This window comes from Budorcas taxicolor, chromosome 9 (assembly GCF_023091745.1).
Source record: "Budorcas taxicolor isolate Tak-1 chromosome 9, Takin1.1, whole genome shotgun sequence".
In the NCBI taxonomy this organism is placed as follows: domain Eukaryota; kingdom Metazoa; phylum Chordata; class Mammalia; order Artiodactyla; family Bovidae; genus Budorcas; species Budorcas taxicolor.
This window is the reverse complement of record NC_068918.1, coordinates 29,944,358-29,962,798: the sequence shown is the minus strand read 5'-3', so window position 1 is coordinate 29,962,798 and position 18,441 is coordinate 29,944,358. Positions and strand designations below refer to the sequence as shown.

The 18,441-nt window shown below is 38.1% G+C and overlaps 1 protein-coding gene across 1 annotated transcript in view; it reads right to left on the bottom strand.

Annotated features, from left to right (window-relative positions):
* The window catches only part of LAMA4 (laminin subunit alpha 4), a 144,324-nt gene that overhangs the window by 20,854 nt on the left and 105,029 nt on the right, over positions 1-18,441 (bottom strand). Inside the window, exons 19-28 of the mRNA XM_052645687.1 lie at positions 16,344-16,520; positions 15,511-15,656; positions 14,907-15,069; positions 13,895-14,028; positions 13,255-13,426; positions 6,741-6,872; positions 5,523-5,665; positions 3,335-3,473; positions 2,748-2,885; positions 620-753 (exon numbers count right to left, since the gene is read on the bottom strand). Of these exons, the coding sequence (XP_052501647.1) occupies positions 620-753; positions 2,748-2,885; positions 3,335-3,473; positions 5,523-5,665; positions 6,741-6,872; positions 13,255-13,426; positions 13,895-14,028; positions 14,907-15,069; positions 15,511-15,656; positions 16,344-16,520 (1,478 nt within the window). The remainder of the gene's footprint in view (positions 1-619; positions 754-2,747; positions 2,886-3,334; positions 3,474-5,522; positions 5,666-6,740; positions 6,873-13,254; positions 13,427-13,894; positions 14,029-14,906; positions 15,070-15,510; positions 15,657-16,343; positions 16,521-18,441) is intronic.

The following is an 18,441-nucleotide window of genomic DNA, read 5'->3' as shown; positions in this document are numbered from 1 at the left end:
CAGAAAATATATTGCTTTTACAGAAAGAATTTTCCTTTTACGAAAGAGAAATACAGTATTACATACTGTAAAGATAAAGTTAAGACTTTTTAAAGTGAAGTTAAAGTGTTAGTCACTCAGTTGTGTCTGACTCTTTGTGACCCTACAGACTGTAGCCACCAGGCTCCTCTGTCCATGGAATTCTCCAGGCAAGAATACTGGAGTGGGCTGCCATTTCCTTCTCCAAAGACTTTTTAAAATGTGACCATAAATGTAACTTTCTCAACTGTTTAATTAAAACCTAATGAAACCTGTTGTTTGTTAAGTTTTTCTATGTACAAAACACTGTACTCCATTTAGTTTAAGTGGTATGTACTGGTACTTCCTTCAGGTAAATTATAGCTTATGGTTTCACTGGGAAAATTTTTATATACCTGTTAATTAATTTTATAGTGACTTATTTGGCATGTTTTAAAAATTAACAGCAATGAAAAAAAAAAGTAAGTTGTTCCTTCTACCATTTTTTTAAACACTAGAAAGGTAATAAGAGACAGTCTACTATTAGCAGTGGTCATTGGACGAATTCATGTCCTATAGGTAAAGCCACCTGGTGGAAAGAATATAAAGTGAGGAGCTATACCTTGCTGGGGAGACGGAGGTAACGATGAAGTGGGACAGCCCATCATTGTACTGCTTATCTGCCGACTGCACCTTGATTCCCTTCACGTCCATGATTACGGTGCCATTATTCAATGAGATGGAGAACATATCTGACTGAAAAGCAAGCACAGGTTCTTTAACAATGGAAGCCAGGGATCCAAAAGGTGGACATGTTTTCAACATTTACTTATGGGACTGCTTAAAGGAACACACATATGTGAGAGGTTTGCTTGAAAAATAATTTCTATGAACAGCTACTAGAAAATACTCTATTGCCTGGACTGGTATGCTACTTATAAAATTAGACACATTTCAATGGAAAGAGGAATTTCCTGTATTTGAACTGAAAATTTCAGGTGATTTTGTCATGCTAAGTAGCTGTTATCCCAGCGTCAGTTACTTTCTTTACTCAAGCATTTCTCTTTTGTCATCAGCCTCACTTTTGAAAAACCAGTATTTTAATTTCTTTGGGGATATAGTGAGACGACTAGGCAAGAGTTATTTTGCTATTGTGGCTTTTAAAAATGTTTCACTTTCCAGCTGTGGTACATATACACAATGGAGTATTACTCAGCCATTAAAAAGAATGCATTTGAATCAGTTCTAATGAGGTGGATGAACCTGGAGCCTATTATACAAAGCAAAGTAAGTCAGAAAGAAAAACATGAATACAGTATATTAACACATATATATGGAAGTTAGAAAGATGGTAATGATGACCCTATATGCGAGACAGCAAAAGAGAGACAGATGTAAAGAACAGACTTTTGGACTCTGAGGGAGAAGGTGAGGGTGGGATGGTTTGAGAGAATAGCATTAAAACATGTACTTTATCATATGTGAAATAGATCGCCAGTCCAGGTTCTATGCATGAGACAGGGTGCTCAGGGCTGGTGCACTGGGATGACCCTGAGGGATGGGATGGGGAGAGAGGTGGGAGGGGGGTTCAGGATGGGGACACATGTACACCCATGGCTGATTCATGTGAATGAATGGCAAAAACCACCACAATATTGTAAAGTAATCAGCCTCCAATTAAAAAAAAAATGAACAGAAAAAAAAGAAAAAAAATGTTTCACTTTCCATCTACAGAGGCAGAAAAATTTAAAAATAGCAGAAATTAACATCTGAATTTCTTTATTGTTTGGCAATATTCCTTAAAATATTGGCAAAATTATAATCTTCCTTTTCTTCCCTGATATGGGCCTCAATCTCTACAGTTAGCTCTCAACATAAATACTTTAAGGTCACCAAACTTTTATAAACGTTATCTTATTCTTGACATAGTATTAGTATATCTTTGTTCAGTTCAGTTCAGTTGCTCAGTTGTGTCCAACTCTTTGCAACCCCAAGGACTGCTACCCATGGACTGGAGCTAAAGTTCTACAGCAAATTAAACTATTTCATAAGTTGAGTCACACGTATGTTAGTACTGTATATATACACTGAGGTTCTTAACATATTTTGTGCTGTGACTCTTTCGGTAGTTTGGTGACACACATGGGCTCCTTCATAAACTATTTTAAAATCACTCAACAAAATATGTAGGAATACAAAGGAAACCAATTATATTGAAATACAGTTTCAAAATACCAAAATGATAAATATGTGATATATATGTACTTCTACATTAAGGCACTAAATAATAAAATCTAGTAGCAGATCTGATAACTACTTTAATTTAGAAGTGGTATTTTGAGATATACATGACAACTATAACATGAAATGAAAAATACCTTTAATTTCTACTAAAGACAAAATCATAGGTACTGCTAATATTACTGTGGTTTGTTGCTGACATTCACAATTGAAGAAAATGCTAGATTTTAGTTAGAGAAAATAAAGATTTAATTTTTTTCTCACCTAGTTCATGGACCCACTGAATTCTCTTCATGAACTCCTTAGGGAGGTTTATGAAGCCCAGGTTAAAAACTCACATATGATATATTTATAATATTTTACAAACTGTTTGAAAAGAGACATTCCATGTGTGTATAGGAGTCAAAATTAATCTGAATTGAAAATTACTTTTAATGTGCTTAGAAGTATTTTTAATAGACAAAACAATTAGCACAAAGAAGTTTCCACCACAAAAAACAAATACTTACCCCTGATGCATAATAGAACAGTAATCCATTTGGCTGTAATGTTCGGAAATTAAAACCTCCTTCAAAGCCATCAAAAAAAGATATTTTCTGACTTGAAGCAATGTAACTCTGTCCATTGAAATATGCTCTGCGAGATATCTGTATGCCAAAGAAAGTACAAATATAGAGTTTATGATAATTATCAAATGCCTAAAATGTCCATTTCCTACATACCAAAGGCCTTGTCTGCTAGCTCCTATATTAAGAGTTATGTTTTGATTTCCAGTTTATGCTAGAATTCAGGCCTGTTAGCCTTCCTTCTGTATGCTGCTGCTAACAGATGGGGTTTCGGCTTGCCTACTTTCTCTACTGTGAGTGAGTGAAGATGCTCACATAGCCTCTCTAGGCTTTGGCATTCCAGCCATTGAAGGGTGCAGCAACTGGACAAGTCCAGAGGATTCCCATAAGCCTTTTTAGCTTAATGATTCTGCTGGTGGCAGAAAGGAACCCAAGGTGTACATAGGATCACAGAGAAAAGAGTTTTTTCAGCTTTTAAGAGAGGTAAGTTTTTTGTCTATTTATTAAAAACCTTTCAATTGTGTACTTACAAGAGAGTCTTCTGGGCATCCATAGCCAACTCCCAGGGTTTCTGTCTGTTCTAATAAATTGAAATCTTTCTTTTGGAACTGGAAGCCCTTCATGCATCCTCTGAAATTGATATCTAGGGGAAGATGTGCTCTTAAGGTCCTGGAAAAGAAAATCAGTCTTTACTGATACAGCTGTGATGATGATGGTGGTAGAGGTGATGATGATGTCACCCAACACATATGCAGGATGTAAAATTTGATTTTATCTATAGTTATTTTTAATAGCTTTGTAATTATTCACATTTTCATGCTTTCTTTCATAAGTACACAGTAATGTCTAATTTTGGTATATAGAACAGCTTTATTCTGCATGGAGCCAGTTTACTTCTTTATAGTTTTCAAGATCCTTTAACTTACATCAGCTCATTTTATCTTTATAACAATTCAGAGAGCTAGATGGTGATGCTATTCTTTCTCTTTTACAGATGATTAATAGGTTCAACCATAATGAACTGACATATGTATAGGTCAAAAACTGTGAACTCTTGGCAGTTTCACAAGGTTTATCTATAAAATGAAACTAAGAAATATGAAGTCTTTTTTTTTTTTTTTTCCTATGTCACAAGTAGAAAGTTAGGGATTTGAACCCAGGTCTTCAGTTGTCCACTAATCCTACTTGAGTCATGAACTCAATTACTTGTCTTATTTGCAACACACTAATCAACCAAGGCTAAAGAAGTTTTCAATGAATGTTGGGACTTTGGAGCAATAGGAAAGTGAGAAATCCTTTATCTGTAAGATCAAAAATGGCATTTTGCTCAAAACAGCACCCATCACTATGCCTAATAGATAGGAAGTGCCCAAGAACATAGTATTGGATACTGAATGAATATGAAGTTAATTCTGAGTAGGTTACAGTGACTTCAATGTATTTTAGATGAACACTGACCAAACTAAGGAGTAATAGTCCCACTGTATTCTGCTCTCACAAGATCATGCCTGGATGACATGCTAATTGATTGATTAAATTGCACATACAGCAACCACAATGGTTAAAGATCCCAAGTGGCATGGCTGAAGGAACTGAGGATATTTAGTTTGGAAAGGAAGCTTAAAGTTGGGGTCTTATCCCAGAAAAATTAGAACTTCTGGAGAATGATTGTGGGTAGTGATGTTTATAAACATTCTCTAGGTCATTCTAATGAGAACCAGGGTTGAGAGTGACTGGACTGGAATATCGGAATATCCTAATGCTGTCTCTCAGTTTAGGATCTCTCATGCTATGACATGATTGTAATGAGAGATAGCTGAATTTTTGAATATATCAGAATAATATTTCATTACACTTAATTTGGGTTTCCCAGGCAGCGCTAGTGGTCAAGAACCCACCTGCCAATGCAGGAGACATAGGTTCAATCCCTGGATCAGGAAGATCCCCTCGAAAAGGGCAGGACAACTCACTCCAGTATTCATGCCTGGAGAATCCCATGGACAGAGGAACCTGGGGAGCTAGTGTCCATAGGGTTGCAAAGAGTCCACATGACTGAAGAGACTTAGCACGCACACATACTTAATTCATGAGGCTTCCCTGGTGGCCCAGCAGTAAAGAATCTGTCTGCAAATGCAGGAGACATAAGTTCGATTTCTGGGTGGAGAAGATCCCCTCGTGGAGGAAATGGCAACTCACTCCAATATTCTTGCCTGGGAAATCTGATGGACAGAAAAGCCTGGCAGGCTACCATCCTTGGAGTCGCAAAAGAGTCGGACACAACTCATTGACTAAACAACAACAACATACTTAATTCACAACTCCTGGGACAGGCTTAAAATTTTGGTTTAGTCTCAGATACTATTTGAGAGTTCAAATAACTCTAAATTAATACTAAAACAAAAGTAAATGGACACAATGCTTCTTTGCTTTCACATATGCTCCACCTTTCCTCTTGTGGATGAGAAATACTGCATTAGACCATGTTCTAAGAGTAACAATAAAGACTTTTGTAGATCACATTTACCTGATGCTAATTTAAGGGAGTCACAAGGACTGGCTGCACAGGGCACACAGGTATATGATTGTGTGTGTGCCCTTGCACATGTGCATAGAAGTAGTAGGTGGGAAGGTTCAAACACATACTACACTTCTTCTGGATGTTGAGTCCTCAGCCCCGTGCGTTAGGAACAAACAGCTTAAAAGAAGAAAAAAGCTTACCTTGATTGTAAGATTTCTGGGGGAGCTCCTCCAATGTATATGTCTGTAAAAGGTATCTTCATCTTTTCATTATCCATGCTCTTGACATGTCGTCTGTCAACTACCAAAATCATTTTCTTATCATTGTGGTAAATGATTGAGATCTGGGAGAAATAATACATAAGAAGTCCTGATCATTGCTTAACAATCAGCTTTTTGAAGATTGCTATGTATTTTAATTATTTAATAATAATTTATACTTATTTGTTTACAAAATGGGCAATAGCTCTTCCTTCCGTACTCACAGACATGAAAACTCTTAGTCATATTACCAGAAGTTCCCATTTGCTGGAGAAGGATTCCATATGGATTCACAGCTAGCCCAAGAAAAATTCTGTTATGAGATCAACTTTTTAATTACTATTTTGCTCCTTTGAGGGGATTCAGGAAAAAACTGTAAACAGGTGCCTTCTGAACCCTGGTATGCATGTTGCTAGATGTCATTTTTTGGTGACACAATAAGCTTTAATGAATGTGGGAAAATTCTAGTCAGAGAAATAGTTAAAATATTCTTCTGTTGTGAAGCACCCTCATGAAGGCTATGGACTTTGAACTGAAAAGAGAAATATAGCCTCTACTCTGCATTTTAGTTCAACTTAGATGATACTATGACTTCTACATATTTTATTAAAGTATAGATTTAAAGTAGTTGTTAGTAAAAACAGATGAAATATCAGTATACTGCACATCTGTGTCAAGACAGATGAGCATTCTTTGTGGGTTCTCATTTTATTAGAAAATTTGTGTTACTATTTTCTAAGTTTTGGAGAAAAGGTTTAAAAAGGAAATTCTTCACTTATATTTACTCTTTTTATATTTAATGGGACTCAAGCAAAAAGCAAAAACAAAATAGCTGTATATGTACATTCTCATTTTCAACAAATGTACAGAAGTGCCATCATAATCAATATATTGAATATCAATAGGAGTTTTTTGATCAATGAAGCAATTAAAATGTATCTTCACTGACTCTTTTAGGAAACTCCAATATGACAAAAATGTCCACTCTTTTGAAGCAAATGTTATCCTGGAGTTGGGTATATGAGGGCCCTTCATTGGTTTTTATATGTGAAAGTGTTCAGTTTAATTACTTTCTCACCTATCTCATTTGACCATGTGATTAGATCAATAGATCCAAATATAAACAAAACAAAGCATTCAAACTGCAATGATCAGTACCTCATGGTATTTTGCATCATTAATTTGAGCTTTCTTTAATGTGTCTTCAAGATGCACAGGGCCACTGCTAAACCCAAAGTCATAGAACACATGTAGGTAACCATTGCGCATTTCCAAGCTGAAAAACATACTCTGTGGAGAAGAAAAAAAGTTGTAGACGTGAAGAGTCTGCTATTATGAAAGAGCAGGTTTAGCTGAATTTGAGAAATAACACTATACTCTTTATTACTGAAACTGTCTGAAGACTGCAGAAGTCTCCTGAAATTCTTACTATGAAATAAAAATCACAACTACATTCAGATCAGCAGTTATACCTCATATACCAAAGTTTCAATATTCACACACAATTTAAAACAATTATCTTCAACTGTTTTCACCTGTGAATTAATGAAAATTTAAATTTACCTTATTGATTTTTAACAATCTTGAAAACAGAGTACTATAGGCCATATGTATTCAACGGCCCTATTTTAAGGCAATGTTTGAATGTTGTAACAGGCCAACAGATGTGACTACCTTTCATTTTTAAGAGCAAAATTGGTACCACTGAAAAATAATTCCAAGGTATGCTGAAAAGAATCTTGGAAAATTATCAGTAAATACGGATAAAAGGAAAAGAAGGCCCACTTCTGTAACACTGGATTTGCATAAATAAACATGGAATTATTATGCACTTAGATTACATGATATTCAACAACCAAAGTAATTCTATAACACTCAAGTAATTTACTGGTCAGGCTTGCTTGTTTTAGAAGACAGTTCACAGACACAAGAATTCAGTGGATATGAACAATAAAGTATTATGGTTGCTGTTCAGTTGCCAAGTCATGTCCGACTCCCCAAACCTAACTATCTCCTGGAGTTTGTTCAAATTTATGTTCATTGAGTTGGTGATGGTAAAGTCCCTATTTCACTGAAAGTGATCTCTTGGACAGAGTTTATATACTCCTAAGTATGTGGAGAATCCCAGGGATGGGGGACCCTGATAGGCTGCCGTCTATGGGGTTGCACAGAGTCGGACATGACTGAAGTGACTTAGCAGCAGCAAGAATGTGGTACACAATCCAATGGGGGACTAGAAAGAAAACATTTCAACTTCTATTTATATTCATTTTAAAACTCTAAAATAGAGAAGCCAACTTTTAATATTTAATACATAGATTTACTCTGGGCCTTCATTTTGTCCCTTGAGTGGGTTTTCACAGGATTCAGATTCACACTTTGAGAATGAAGTTTCACACTTGAAGGTGGGCCACGGGCCACTCTGCACTGATTTCTTTGTGTTTAGCCTATTGCAATTACTGCAGTTTATGGGTACCTGGTTACATGGATTTATGAATAAGGCCACTTAATAATAGAATATTTATAATTATTTTCTACTGAAATATTATGATGTGAAAATATTCTGAGACACATAGATATTTTCAGATTAATTCCTACAAATTACTAAAAATGTGGTCAAATTTCGAGAGTGTTACACATTTGCTTTATAAAATGAATTATTCTAAACTTATTGACTTTTACTTATGATGACAAATGTCTTTTAGTAGTATGAAACCCACTAGCTACTTAAAAAATATACTTGATCTGTTGTTTCAAGGTAGGGACGTTATAACAATGAAGCAGAAACTATTTTGGTGGGGAAGAAAGTTGTACTCTGGAGAGATGGTTTGTTTAAAAAAAGAATCTGAAAATTTTTCTACTGTTAAGTAAATTTGCTGATGAAAACAATGTAATTTTTCATGTTTTTATGTACTACCATAAAAACTCTCATATCTACACTACTAAAACTTTTTTGGAAAAAGAAGTTTTTTTTTTTTAACTTTAAAAGTTTTTCAAATGAAGATTTTAATGGTCTTGAATTCTTTTGTTAAAGTTTACAAAATGATATACTATCTGATTAGCTCCCAAGAACTGACATCAGGGAAGATGAAAAGTGCCAGCCATTTTCCAAGACAACTTCTGGCAATCAGTGAATGAAATAATAGTGATATCATGATTTACTAAGCATAGCCAATGATATACTTCCAACATTTTTATGTATACGAGTTATCTTGTCTAGTTATGACAGCCAATAAAACTTGGTACTGAAATAAACTGGACTCATGATAAGACTTTAGTATCACAAAGAATTTAATGTGACTTAAAAAATACTTAAACATATTTAATTACATTGTTCTCACTAATACTACCATTAATAATTTTTGTGTCATTAGCAAAATAAAAATAATATTTTAAACTTCTTTGTTTTCTTGCCTGGAGAATCTCATGAACAGAGGAGCCTGGAGGGCTACAATCCATGGGGTCGCAAGAGTTGGACACGACTTGGCAGCTAAACCACTACTACCATTTTAAACTTGCATTTATTTCAGCATTTTATATTTATATAAATTATATTTCTCCTAGTTTTAAATACTATATTCATATACAGTATGTGTATATCATTAATAAAGAAATGCATATATATACACACATATGTTAAGCATTCAAACTCTTTTTTAACTGATTAGGGCATAGGATTTAAAAAGTAAGTGCTAAATTTCTGTTGACATATACAAAGAGTCGGACATGACTGAGCAACTGAACTGCTGCTCATTTAGATCTTGGTGCTGATTTTCACCGAAGTTCTCTTAGTTTATTAAATGTATTATATTTAATATACATCTAAAAATATAGCGTGGGCAGCTGCGACCGGTGCACATAGCACGGCTGAGAGGAGCTACCGCACGTCCGAGGTCAGTGGCAGCGGCTGAGAGTGCCAGGCTGCGGCGGCGCAGGAACTGTCAAGAGGAGCTACCCCTCGTCCGAGGTCAGGGGCGGCGGCCGAGAGTGCAGCCAAGAGGAGCTACCCCATGTCCAAGGCCAGGGGAGGCGGCCGGGAGGAGCAACCCCACGTTCAAGGAGCGGTGGCTGCATGGAGCTATTCCACGTTCAAGGTCAGGAGGGGCAGCGGTGAGGAGACACCCCTTGTCCAAGGTAAGGAGCAGCGGCTGCGCTTTGCTGGAGCGGCCGTGAAGAGATACCCCACGTCCAAGGTAAGAGAAACCCAAGTAAGACGGTAGATGTTGCCAAGAGGACATCAGAGGGCAGACACACCAAAACCATAATCACAGAAAGCTAGTCAATCTAATCACACTAGGACCATAGCCTTGTCTAACTCAATGAAACTAAGCCATGCCCGTGGGGCCACCCAAGATAGGCGGGTCATGGTGGAGAGGTCTGACAGAATGTGGTCCACTGGAGAAGGGAATGGCAAGCCACTTCAGTATTCTTGCCTTGAGAACCCCATGAACAGTATGAAAAGGAAAAATGATAGGATACTGAAAGAGGAACTCCCCAGGTCAGTAGGTGCCCAATATGCTACTGGAGATCAGTGGAGAAATAACTCCAGAAAGAATGAAGGGATGGAGCCAAAGCAGAAACAATACCCAGCTGTGGATGTGACTAGTGATAGAAGCAAGGTCCGATGCTGTAAAGAGCAAATTGCATAGGAACCTGGACTGTCAGGTCCATGAATCAAGGCAAATTGGAAGTGGCCAAACAAAAGACAGCAAGAGTGAACGTCAACATTCTAGGAATCAGAGAACTAAAATGGACTGGAATGGGTGAATTTAACTCAGATGACCATTATATCTACTACTGTGGACAGGAATCCCTTAGAAGAAATGGAGTAGCCATCATGGTCAACAAAAGAGTCCGAAATGCAGTACTTGGATGCAATCTCAAAAACGACAGAACGACCTCTGTTCGTTTCCAAGGCAAACCATTCAATATCACAGTTATCCAAGTCTATGCCCCAACCAGTTACGCTGAAGCAGCTGAAGTTGAACAGTTCTATGAAGACCTACAAGACCTTTTAGAACTAACACCAAAAAAAGATGTCCTTTTCATTATAGGGGACTGGAATGCAAAAGCAGGAAGTCAGGAAACACCTGGAGTAACAGGCAAATTTGGCCTTGGAATACGGAACGAGGCAGGGCAAAGACTAATAGAGTTTTGCCAAGAAAATGCACTGGTCATAGCAAACACCCTCTTCCAACAACACAAGAGAAGACTCTACACAGGGACATCACCAGATGGTCAACACTGAAATCAGACTGATTATATTCTTTGCAGCCAAAGATGGAGAAACTATACAGTCAACAAAAAGAAGACCAGGAGCTGACTGTGGCTCAGAACATGAACTCCTTATTGCCAAATTCAGACTTAAATTGAAGAAAGTAGGGAAAACTACTAGACCATTCAGGTATGACCTAAATCAAATCCCTTATGATTATACAGTAGAAGTGAGAAATAGATTTAAGGGACTAGATCTGATAGATAGAGTGCCTGATGAACTATGGACTGAGGTTCGTGACATTGTACAGGAGACAGGGATCCACCCCCATGGAAAAGAAATGCAAAAAAGCAAAATGGCTGTCTGGGGAGGCCTTACAAATAGCTGTGAAAAGAAAAGAGGTGAAAAGCAAAGGAGAAAAGGAAAGATATAAGCATCTGAATGCAGAATTCCAAAGAATAGCAAGAAGAGATAAGAAAGCCTTCCTCAGCAATCAATGCAAAGAAATAGAGGAAAACAACAGATTGGGAAAGACTAGAGATCTCTTCAAGAAAATTAGAGATACCAAGGGAATATTTCACGCAAAGATGGGCTCGATAAAGGACAGAAATGGTATGGACCTAACAGAAGGAGAAGATATTAGGAAAAGGTGGCAAGAATACACAGAACTGTACAAAAAAGATCTTCAAGACCAAGATAATCACGATGGTGTGATCACTCACCCAGAGCCAGACATCCTGGAATGTGAAGTCAAGTGGGCCTTAGAAAGCATCACTATGAACAAAGCTAGTGGAGGTGATGGAATCCCAGTTGAGCTATTTCAAATCCTGAAAGATGATGCTGTGAAAGTGCTACACTTAACATGCCAGCAAATTTGGAAAACTCAGCAGTGGCCACAGGACTGGAAAAGGTCAGTTTTCATTCCAATCCCAAAGAAAGGCAATGCCAAAGAATGCTCAAACTACCGCACAATTGCACTCATCTCACATGCTAGTAAAGTAATGCTCAAAATTCTCCAAGCCAGGCTTCAGCAGTATGTGAACCGTGAACTCCCTGATGTTCAAGCTGGTTTTAGAAAAGGCAGAGGAACCAGAGATCAAACTGCCAACATCCGCTGGATCATGGAAAAAGCAAGAGAGCTCCAGAAAAACATCTATTTCTGCTTTATTGACTATGCCAAAGCCTTTGACTGTGTGGATCACAATAAACTGTGGAAAATTCTTCAAGAGATGGGCATACCAGACCACCTGACCTGCCTCTTGAGAAACCTATATGCAGGTCAGGAAGCAACAGTTAGAACTGGACATGGAACAACAGACTGGTTTCAAATAAGAAAAGGGGTACATCAAGGCTGTATATTGTCACCCTGCTGATTTAACTTCTATGCAGAGTACATCATGAGAAACGCTGGGCTGGAAGAAGTAAAAGCTGGAATCAAGATTGCTGGGAGAAATATCAATAACCTCAGATATGCAGATGACACCACTCTTATGGAAGAAAGTGAAGAGGAACTAAAAAGCCTCTTGATGAAAGTGAAAGAGGAGAGTGAAAAAGTTGGCTTAAAGCTCAACATTCAGAAAACGAAGATCCTGGCATCTGGTCCCATCACTTCATGGGAAATAGATGGGGAAACAGTGTCAGACTTTATTTTTTGGGGCTCCAAAATCACTACAGATGGTGACTGCAGCCATGAAATTAAAAGACGCTTACTCCTTGGAAAAAAAGTTATGACCAACCTAGATAGCATATTGAAAAGCAGAGACATTACTTTGCCGACTAAGGTCCATCTAGTCAAGGCTATGGTTTTTCCTGTGGTCATGTATGGATGTGAGAGTTGAACTGTGAAGAAGGCTGAGCGCCGAAGAACTGATGCGTTTGAACTGTGGTGTTGGAGAAGACTCTTGAGAGTCCCCTGGACTGCAAGGAGATCCAACCAGTCCATTCTGAAGGAGATCAGCCCTGGGTGTTCTTTGGAAGGAATGATGCTAAAGCTGAAACTCCAGTACTTTGGCCACCTCATGCGAAGAGTTGACTCATTGGAAAAGAGTCTGATGCTGGGAGTGATTGGGGGCAGGAGGAGAAGGGGACGACAGAGGATGAGATGGCTGGATGGCATCACTGACTCGATGGACGTGAGTCTGAGTGAACTCCGGGAGTTGGTGATGGACAGGGAGGCCTGGCGTGCTGCGATTCATGGGGTCACATAGAGTCAGACACGACTGAGTGACTGAACTGAAATGAACTGAACTGAAACATATAGTGCAGGGAAATGCCATTTCATGGCTGCTTTTCTTACTGCTGACATCATGTCCCTGTAGGAAAAGAAAACCAATTTTGCTTTATAAACTAAACCTTCAGTTTTATGGCATGACACACTCAACTTCGGAAGGTTCCTAGAAACATGCATGGTGGGAAAGTAAAGGCAATAAGGGAGAAGATGTAGGACTTTTTACTCACTCCGTTGACCATGAGGAGCACGAGGCCATTGTCAGTTGGTGTTCTAACTTCGATGTCAAAGCGAGTCACCTGACCAAACTTCCCTCTCCTCGTGATATCCCTCACTATGGCATAACTAGAGCCATCAAAGAAATAGCTGGCAGCCCGACTCTGCGTAAAGGCCAGTTTGTCTCTGAAATAAAAATGCAAGGATCATATAAACATGACAGTATCTGTTATGCTTTCAAATGAGGTTCTTTTCAACATGTTTTAATGACATTTTCCATGGGTCTTACAGCATTTAAATGAAGTCCTGATGTCTGCATGTGAGACATAAAGAAGCATTAAAAAAAAAACTGTCTGTGATATACTTTTTTTTTTTCTTAGCACCCTGTGTGCTAAGAACAGAAGGTTCTAGTGAGACCCTAGTTTCTGTTAGCCAAAACCAAAGCTGCAATTTAGGAGTTTAACTTTTTAATAATTGTGCATGCTCATTATGATAGAGAAGAATTGAAAAGCTGTTTACATGCATGACTATGAAGCAGTTTCAAAATTCATTTTCCCCAAGAAAAGACTAAAAACCTGAATACTGACCCACACTTGTCCTATCTGCAGCTCTTGCATAGCCATCAAATTTTTAGTGCTCTTAGTATGCTCTTACCTGGCACAGGGCACTGATTTGGAGGGGTCCATATTATAGATGTGCTTAAAGTTGTACAAGCTGATCACATCATTATTCAAAGTGGCCAGTTCCAGGCAGCCAACAAAGCCAGGCAGGTTTAAGCTAGCAGGGAGCTGTGAAACGAAGTGAAGTCAATTCTCCCATGACTACTTCATCCAGTTCACACAGATCAGGCTGGGAGACAAAGGTCAAGGGGACCTTCCCATTGACAGAAATATCATTCTAGACCTGAGTTTGTGTCTATTCTATGCCAAACCATTCAGGTATAGAATTACTGTTCAGTTGTTCATACCTTAGCAGAGAGGGTATGGGTTTACTGAGCATATACTACGTGCCAGTCACTCGCCTGACAATGCATTCATGACCAAAGTCAATCCTCACACTAGCCCCAGGAGGTAGGTATTCCTGTCCTCACATAAAAAGAGAGGAAGTAATTCTCAGAAAAGTTCAATAATGTGCCTCTAACTAGTGAGTAATAGTTCTGCACCTGAAATTGTAGATCAACTCCTTATCTTCTTGGGCCCTTCCTGAACCTGCCCTTCATCAGGTCTCATCTGTCTCCCTAGATCCTACCCCTCCCACATCCCAAGTATTTCATTTCCTGCTTGTGTATCAGCTGAAATAACTGAGTTTTTGAAACTGTCATCTGTAAACCTGAAGACTAGCTATAAACCTACAAGGTACAGACATTCTTGCAGTAGATGGGGTAATATTAATTATAAATGCATGTATCAGGATAAAACACATTTGATATTCAAGTTTTAGCTATAGCATGAAAGTATTTGATACTATGAAAATATGTGTAGCAGAGATCAGATTTACACAGCATATTTACAGACCCTGATTCAGAATTCTACCACCCACTGACCGAAACTCTATTTTTAAGGTATCAAGGTTTCCAATCAACCCCGAGTCACTGTAGGTGTTATGGACTTCTAAAAACAATCATTGTAGATTTGCAATTAAGCAAAAATATGGCTGGATAGCTCACCTTGAAGTTTGATGGCACACCCCCAACATAAAACACAGTGTCTTCGGGATCCAGATCCAACAAGGAGTCATCTCCAGAAAATTCCCCCTTTTTAATAAACTTTTCCTCTGCGGTGCTACTTAGACTTGGGACTGTTAAAAACACCTTTCCATGTTTTCCTACCCTGTTCAGATAAAGAATTTTCACTCCTTAGTAGCCAGATAATTTGTATAAGATACACTATTTTTATTTTTAGATGTCAAAATGTGAAAATCCCTTCATCACAGACTTGGTGACTTGATTTTGTCATTTTCATAAGCATTTACAGAATGTCAACAATCAATGGGAAGAGGAAAAACCACATTCCGCCTTGGAACTGGATTTGTGGATTGGCCAGATTAGAAAAAAAACAACTAATAATCAGATTTCTATTTAGAAGTGATGACTATTTTTTCTAATTTTTTGTTTTCTACCAAGGTACTTGTGAAGAAATACATAAATAATGGAAGAAAGAGGAGCAACATCCACAGAAAGACTGTGTGTATGTATCTGTGTGTGTGTGAGTGCATTCAATAGATTTCTTATGAAATGTGCAGATCAGCCCTGCGTCATGGATTCACTTTACCTTTCAATCTTGACAATGCTGAAGTAAGCAGGCCAGGTACTGACAGGCTTGGAGTCCAGGGGAATCTCTACATCCTTAGTTCCCAAATTATAAACGTACACCAGGTTGTCATTTTTGATTGCAAGACCCATGTACTCTTTTTTGGCCTGAAATGTTAAGAAGTCTTGTAAATAAAATTCATATGAAAGAATATCATCTTTTGTTCTCATTTCTTTAAAGGACAATTAGCAATCTAAACGTTTGGCTGTCTATAAGGCATATCTGTCTTAAATTATTACCAGAGTGCCTGTTAGACTGGGCAGCGCCTCCTCCTTTCCAGCCTTCCTATTGCTGCATCAGTGTGAGGCCCCTGCCTACTACCCACCCCCCACCATACCCCTCTGGGCCTGTCTAAGTATACCCTGGACAGGAAGGCGAGCAACTCTGGGCTTGTGGACATTTGACGGCTGCCCGGAAGGTGCTAACCTTGTTTCGTTAATCTGGGAATATAATGCCGCCTGCCAATACTGACTGCTATATACCTTCAAGCAGGGTTCAGCATTAAATACAGTAAGTCTCTGTATTCTGGATGTCTTTGAAATGCAGCATTCAGACTCCTGAGTTTGCAGTGTGAGGGTGATATGAGGAAACCATGAAATATCCCCACAGAGGAAGAATTACCTGTCCCACACAAAGAAGGAATTGCTACTTTAGTCTTGGCCTTCTGATCTACACCTTCTGAGGTGCTAGAATGGGAATTTTGTGTTTGCACAGGTAGTTTTTTTTGAGGCAAGAGAAAAGCACTTATCTTTCCTTTGAATGTAATTCCATCTTTTAAAACCACTTGCTCTTACGTTTTTGCTTCCGAGGTACAGGATGAACTGATCTGCAGTCACAGCCAGTTCCGACTGCTTCACAGGAGGAGGCTTCATGTACAGGCTCAGAGATGTATAGGTCTTTAAGTCATCCATGCTGGCTCTGGGGTGCACCTCGACTGCCGACTGGCCATCAAACATCATGGAGACTTGGATCTGAAGTTAGAAAATTATTTCATTAAAATGCAGAAGTACAGAAATGGGCATAGTGCTTTCCCATGGGCTCAATGGGCTTCCCTCATTTCTTATGAGGTCTCTGAGCTTTACCATGACCTCCAAGCCTTTGTTTACTTATGTCCTCATCTGTTGGAGAAAGGATTTAAAGATAATACAGCTTAAATTTAAAGCTAGGTGAAAGAAAGCAAAACAAAAAGGCAACAAAGTAGGTCTAAGAATGAGGGTAAATATGAATTCCACAATGAACTACATATTTGGTTAAAGTGAACTAAACAGCTTGAAAGGATACTTTGTTATACAATTCACAAGGTCTATAAATTTAACAACTAATTGATCAGGAGAATAATAATTAATCTCGGGTTCTAATACAGCTAGGACTTTTTCCCTAGGGTCTTCAAAAGAGGAGCACTGGTGAGGCTGTGAGCAGTATCCTAGACCATGTTTAGACAGTTGGGAGGGGTCTAGACCCAGCTCCTAAGTCTTATATGAGGTCTTGAAACTTGGCTCTACCACTTACTAGCTGTGGAACCATGAGCAAATCACTTAACCTGCAGTTTCCTCATCGTTAAATGAGGAAAAAAGATTTGTTAAGAGGATGAAACAAGGAACTATAAAGTGTTTTCCAGTGTCTGGCTCTATCATAATAACTGTAATGATGACTTCATTAAGATTTTCCTTATAATAATCCTTAGAAAGGCATCACAATGAAGCACAATTCAGAAAGTGCATTTCTAAGAGGCCCAATATAACATGCTGACCTGGTCTGATTCAAGGTGATTTTCAGAATATTCAGAAGTGGAAGGACTGTGTATATTCATGCCATAATGCAAATATTTATGAATAATTAGATATATTACACCAATTGACTAATATTAATTTAGTTAATATCGATGGCAAGTGAGTTCAAGATTATATTTCCAAGTGCCTAAGGTGCAGCTGTCCTATGTTGCCAGTTGAGAAGAATACATCTTAGTAAATAATCAAGTAGTATATGGGGTTAAAGTCTGTAAAAATTGAGAGTTTGAAAAAGATATCTATCTGTATTAGAAAGCATCTCCCTTTGGGGAGTTGTGTGGGTTCCCAAAGGCATTGCCAGGACTTTCTTCAGAAAATGGTTTTAGGTGATTAAGGCTCCTAAATTCTACTCCATAGAAATAAAAGTACCAGAAGGCATTCACAGAAACCTAGCTTTGGAAATGCCATTTACTGACAATAAATCTTTTCTGAAAAGTTCTCCAAGGTATCTAAAAGGTGATTTGTGGTGTAGGGCTAATTACCATATATTATTTAAAAGTTAGCAATAATAATTTCCTTTATTACAAAACAGTTGATTTCCAATTCTTAATTCTGTCAGTAATTAGGGCCAATAGTCTGTTCAGGTTTACTTGCAATTGAGAAAATAAAACCAACCAAATAATAATTTGGTTGTTAAAAAAATCATGCTGGTCTATAAATGAATAAAAAACAAATTAGAAAAGGGGCCAAGAACAAGCCCTGTTGTGCCACAGTGAAAATGCTAATTGTTGTGTTAGGATATTTCCTATCAATGCTGGCACTAGTTACGGTGTTGTGTTGCTTCTGTGTAGCATATCAGAATGGGGACTTTGTTGAAATTGTTCAGTTTAGCTGCTATGTGTTAAGCCTGTGGAGAGGTCAGTAAAAGTTTCATATCATCTATGCTGTGCCAGAGAATTCTTTGAAAAGGCAGATGAGCAAGAATATTCCATTTAGCAATTACACAAAGATAGCTTTTAGGATAATAAATAGTAATAATAAAATTGAGTCTTTAATTGGGGTTGGCCTTCTTTGATTCCTTTTGCTCTGTGAGCTATGTTGACTAGGCTAAAAGTATACCTCTGAATCTTGGCTATACATTAGAATCACTGAGGAGCTTCAAAAA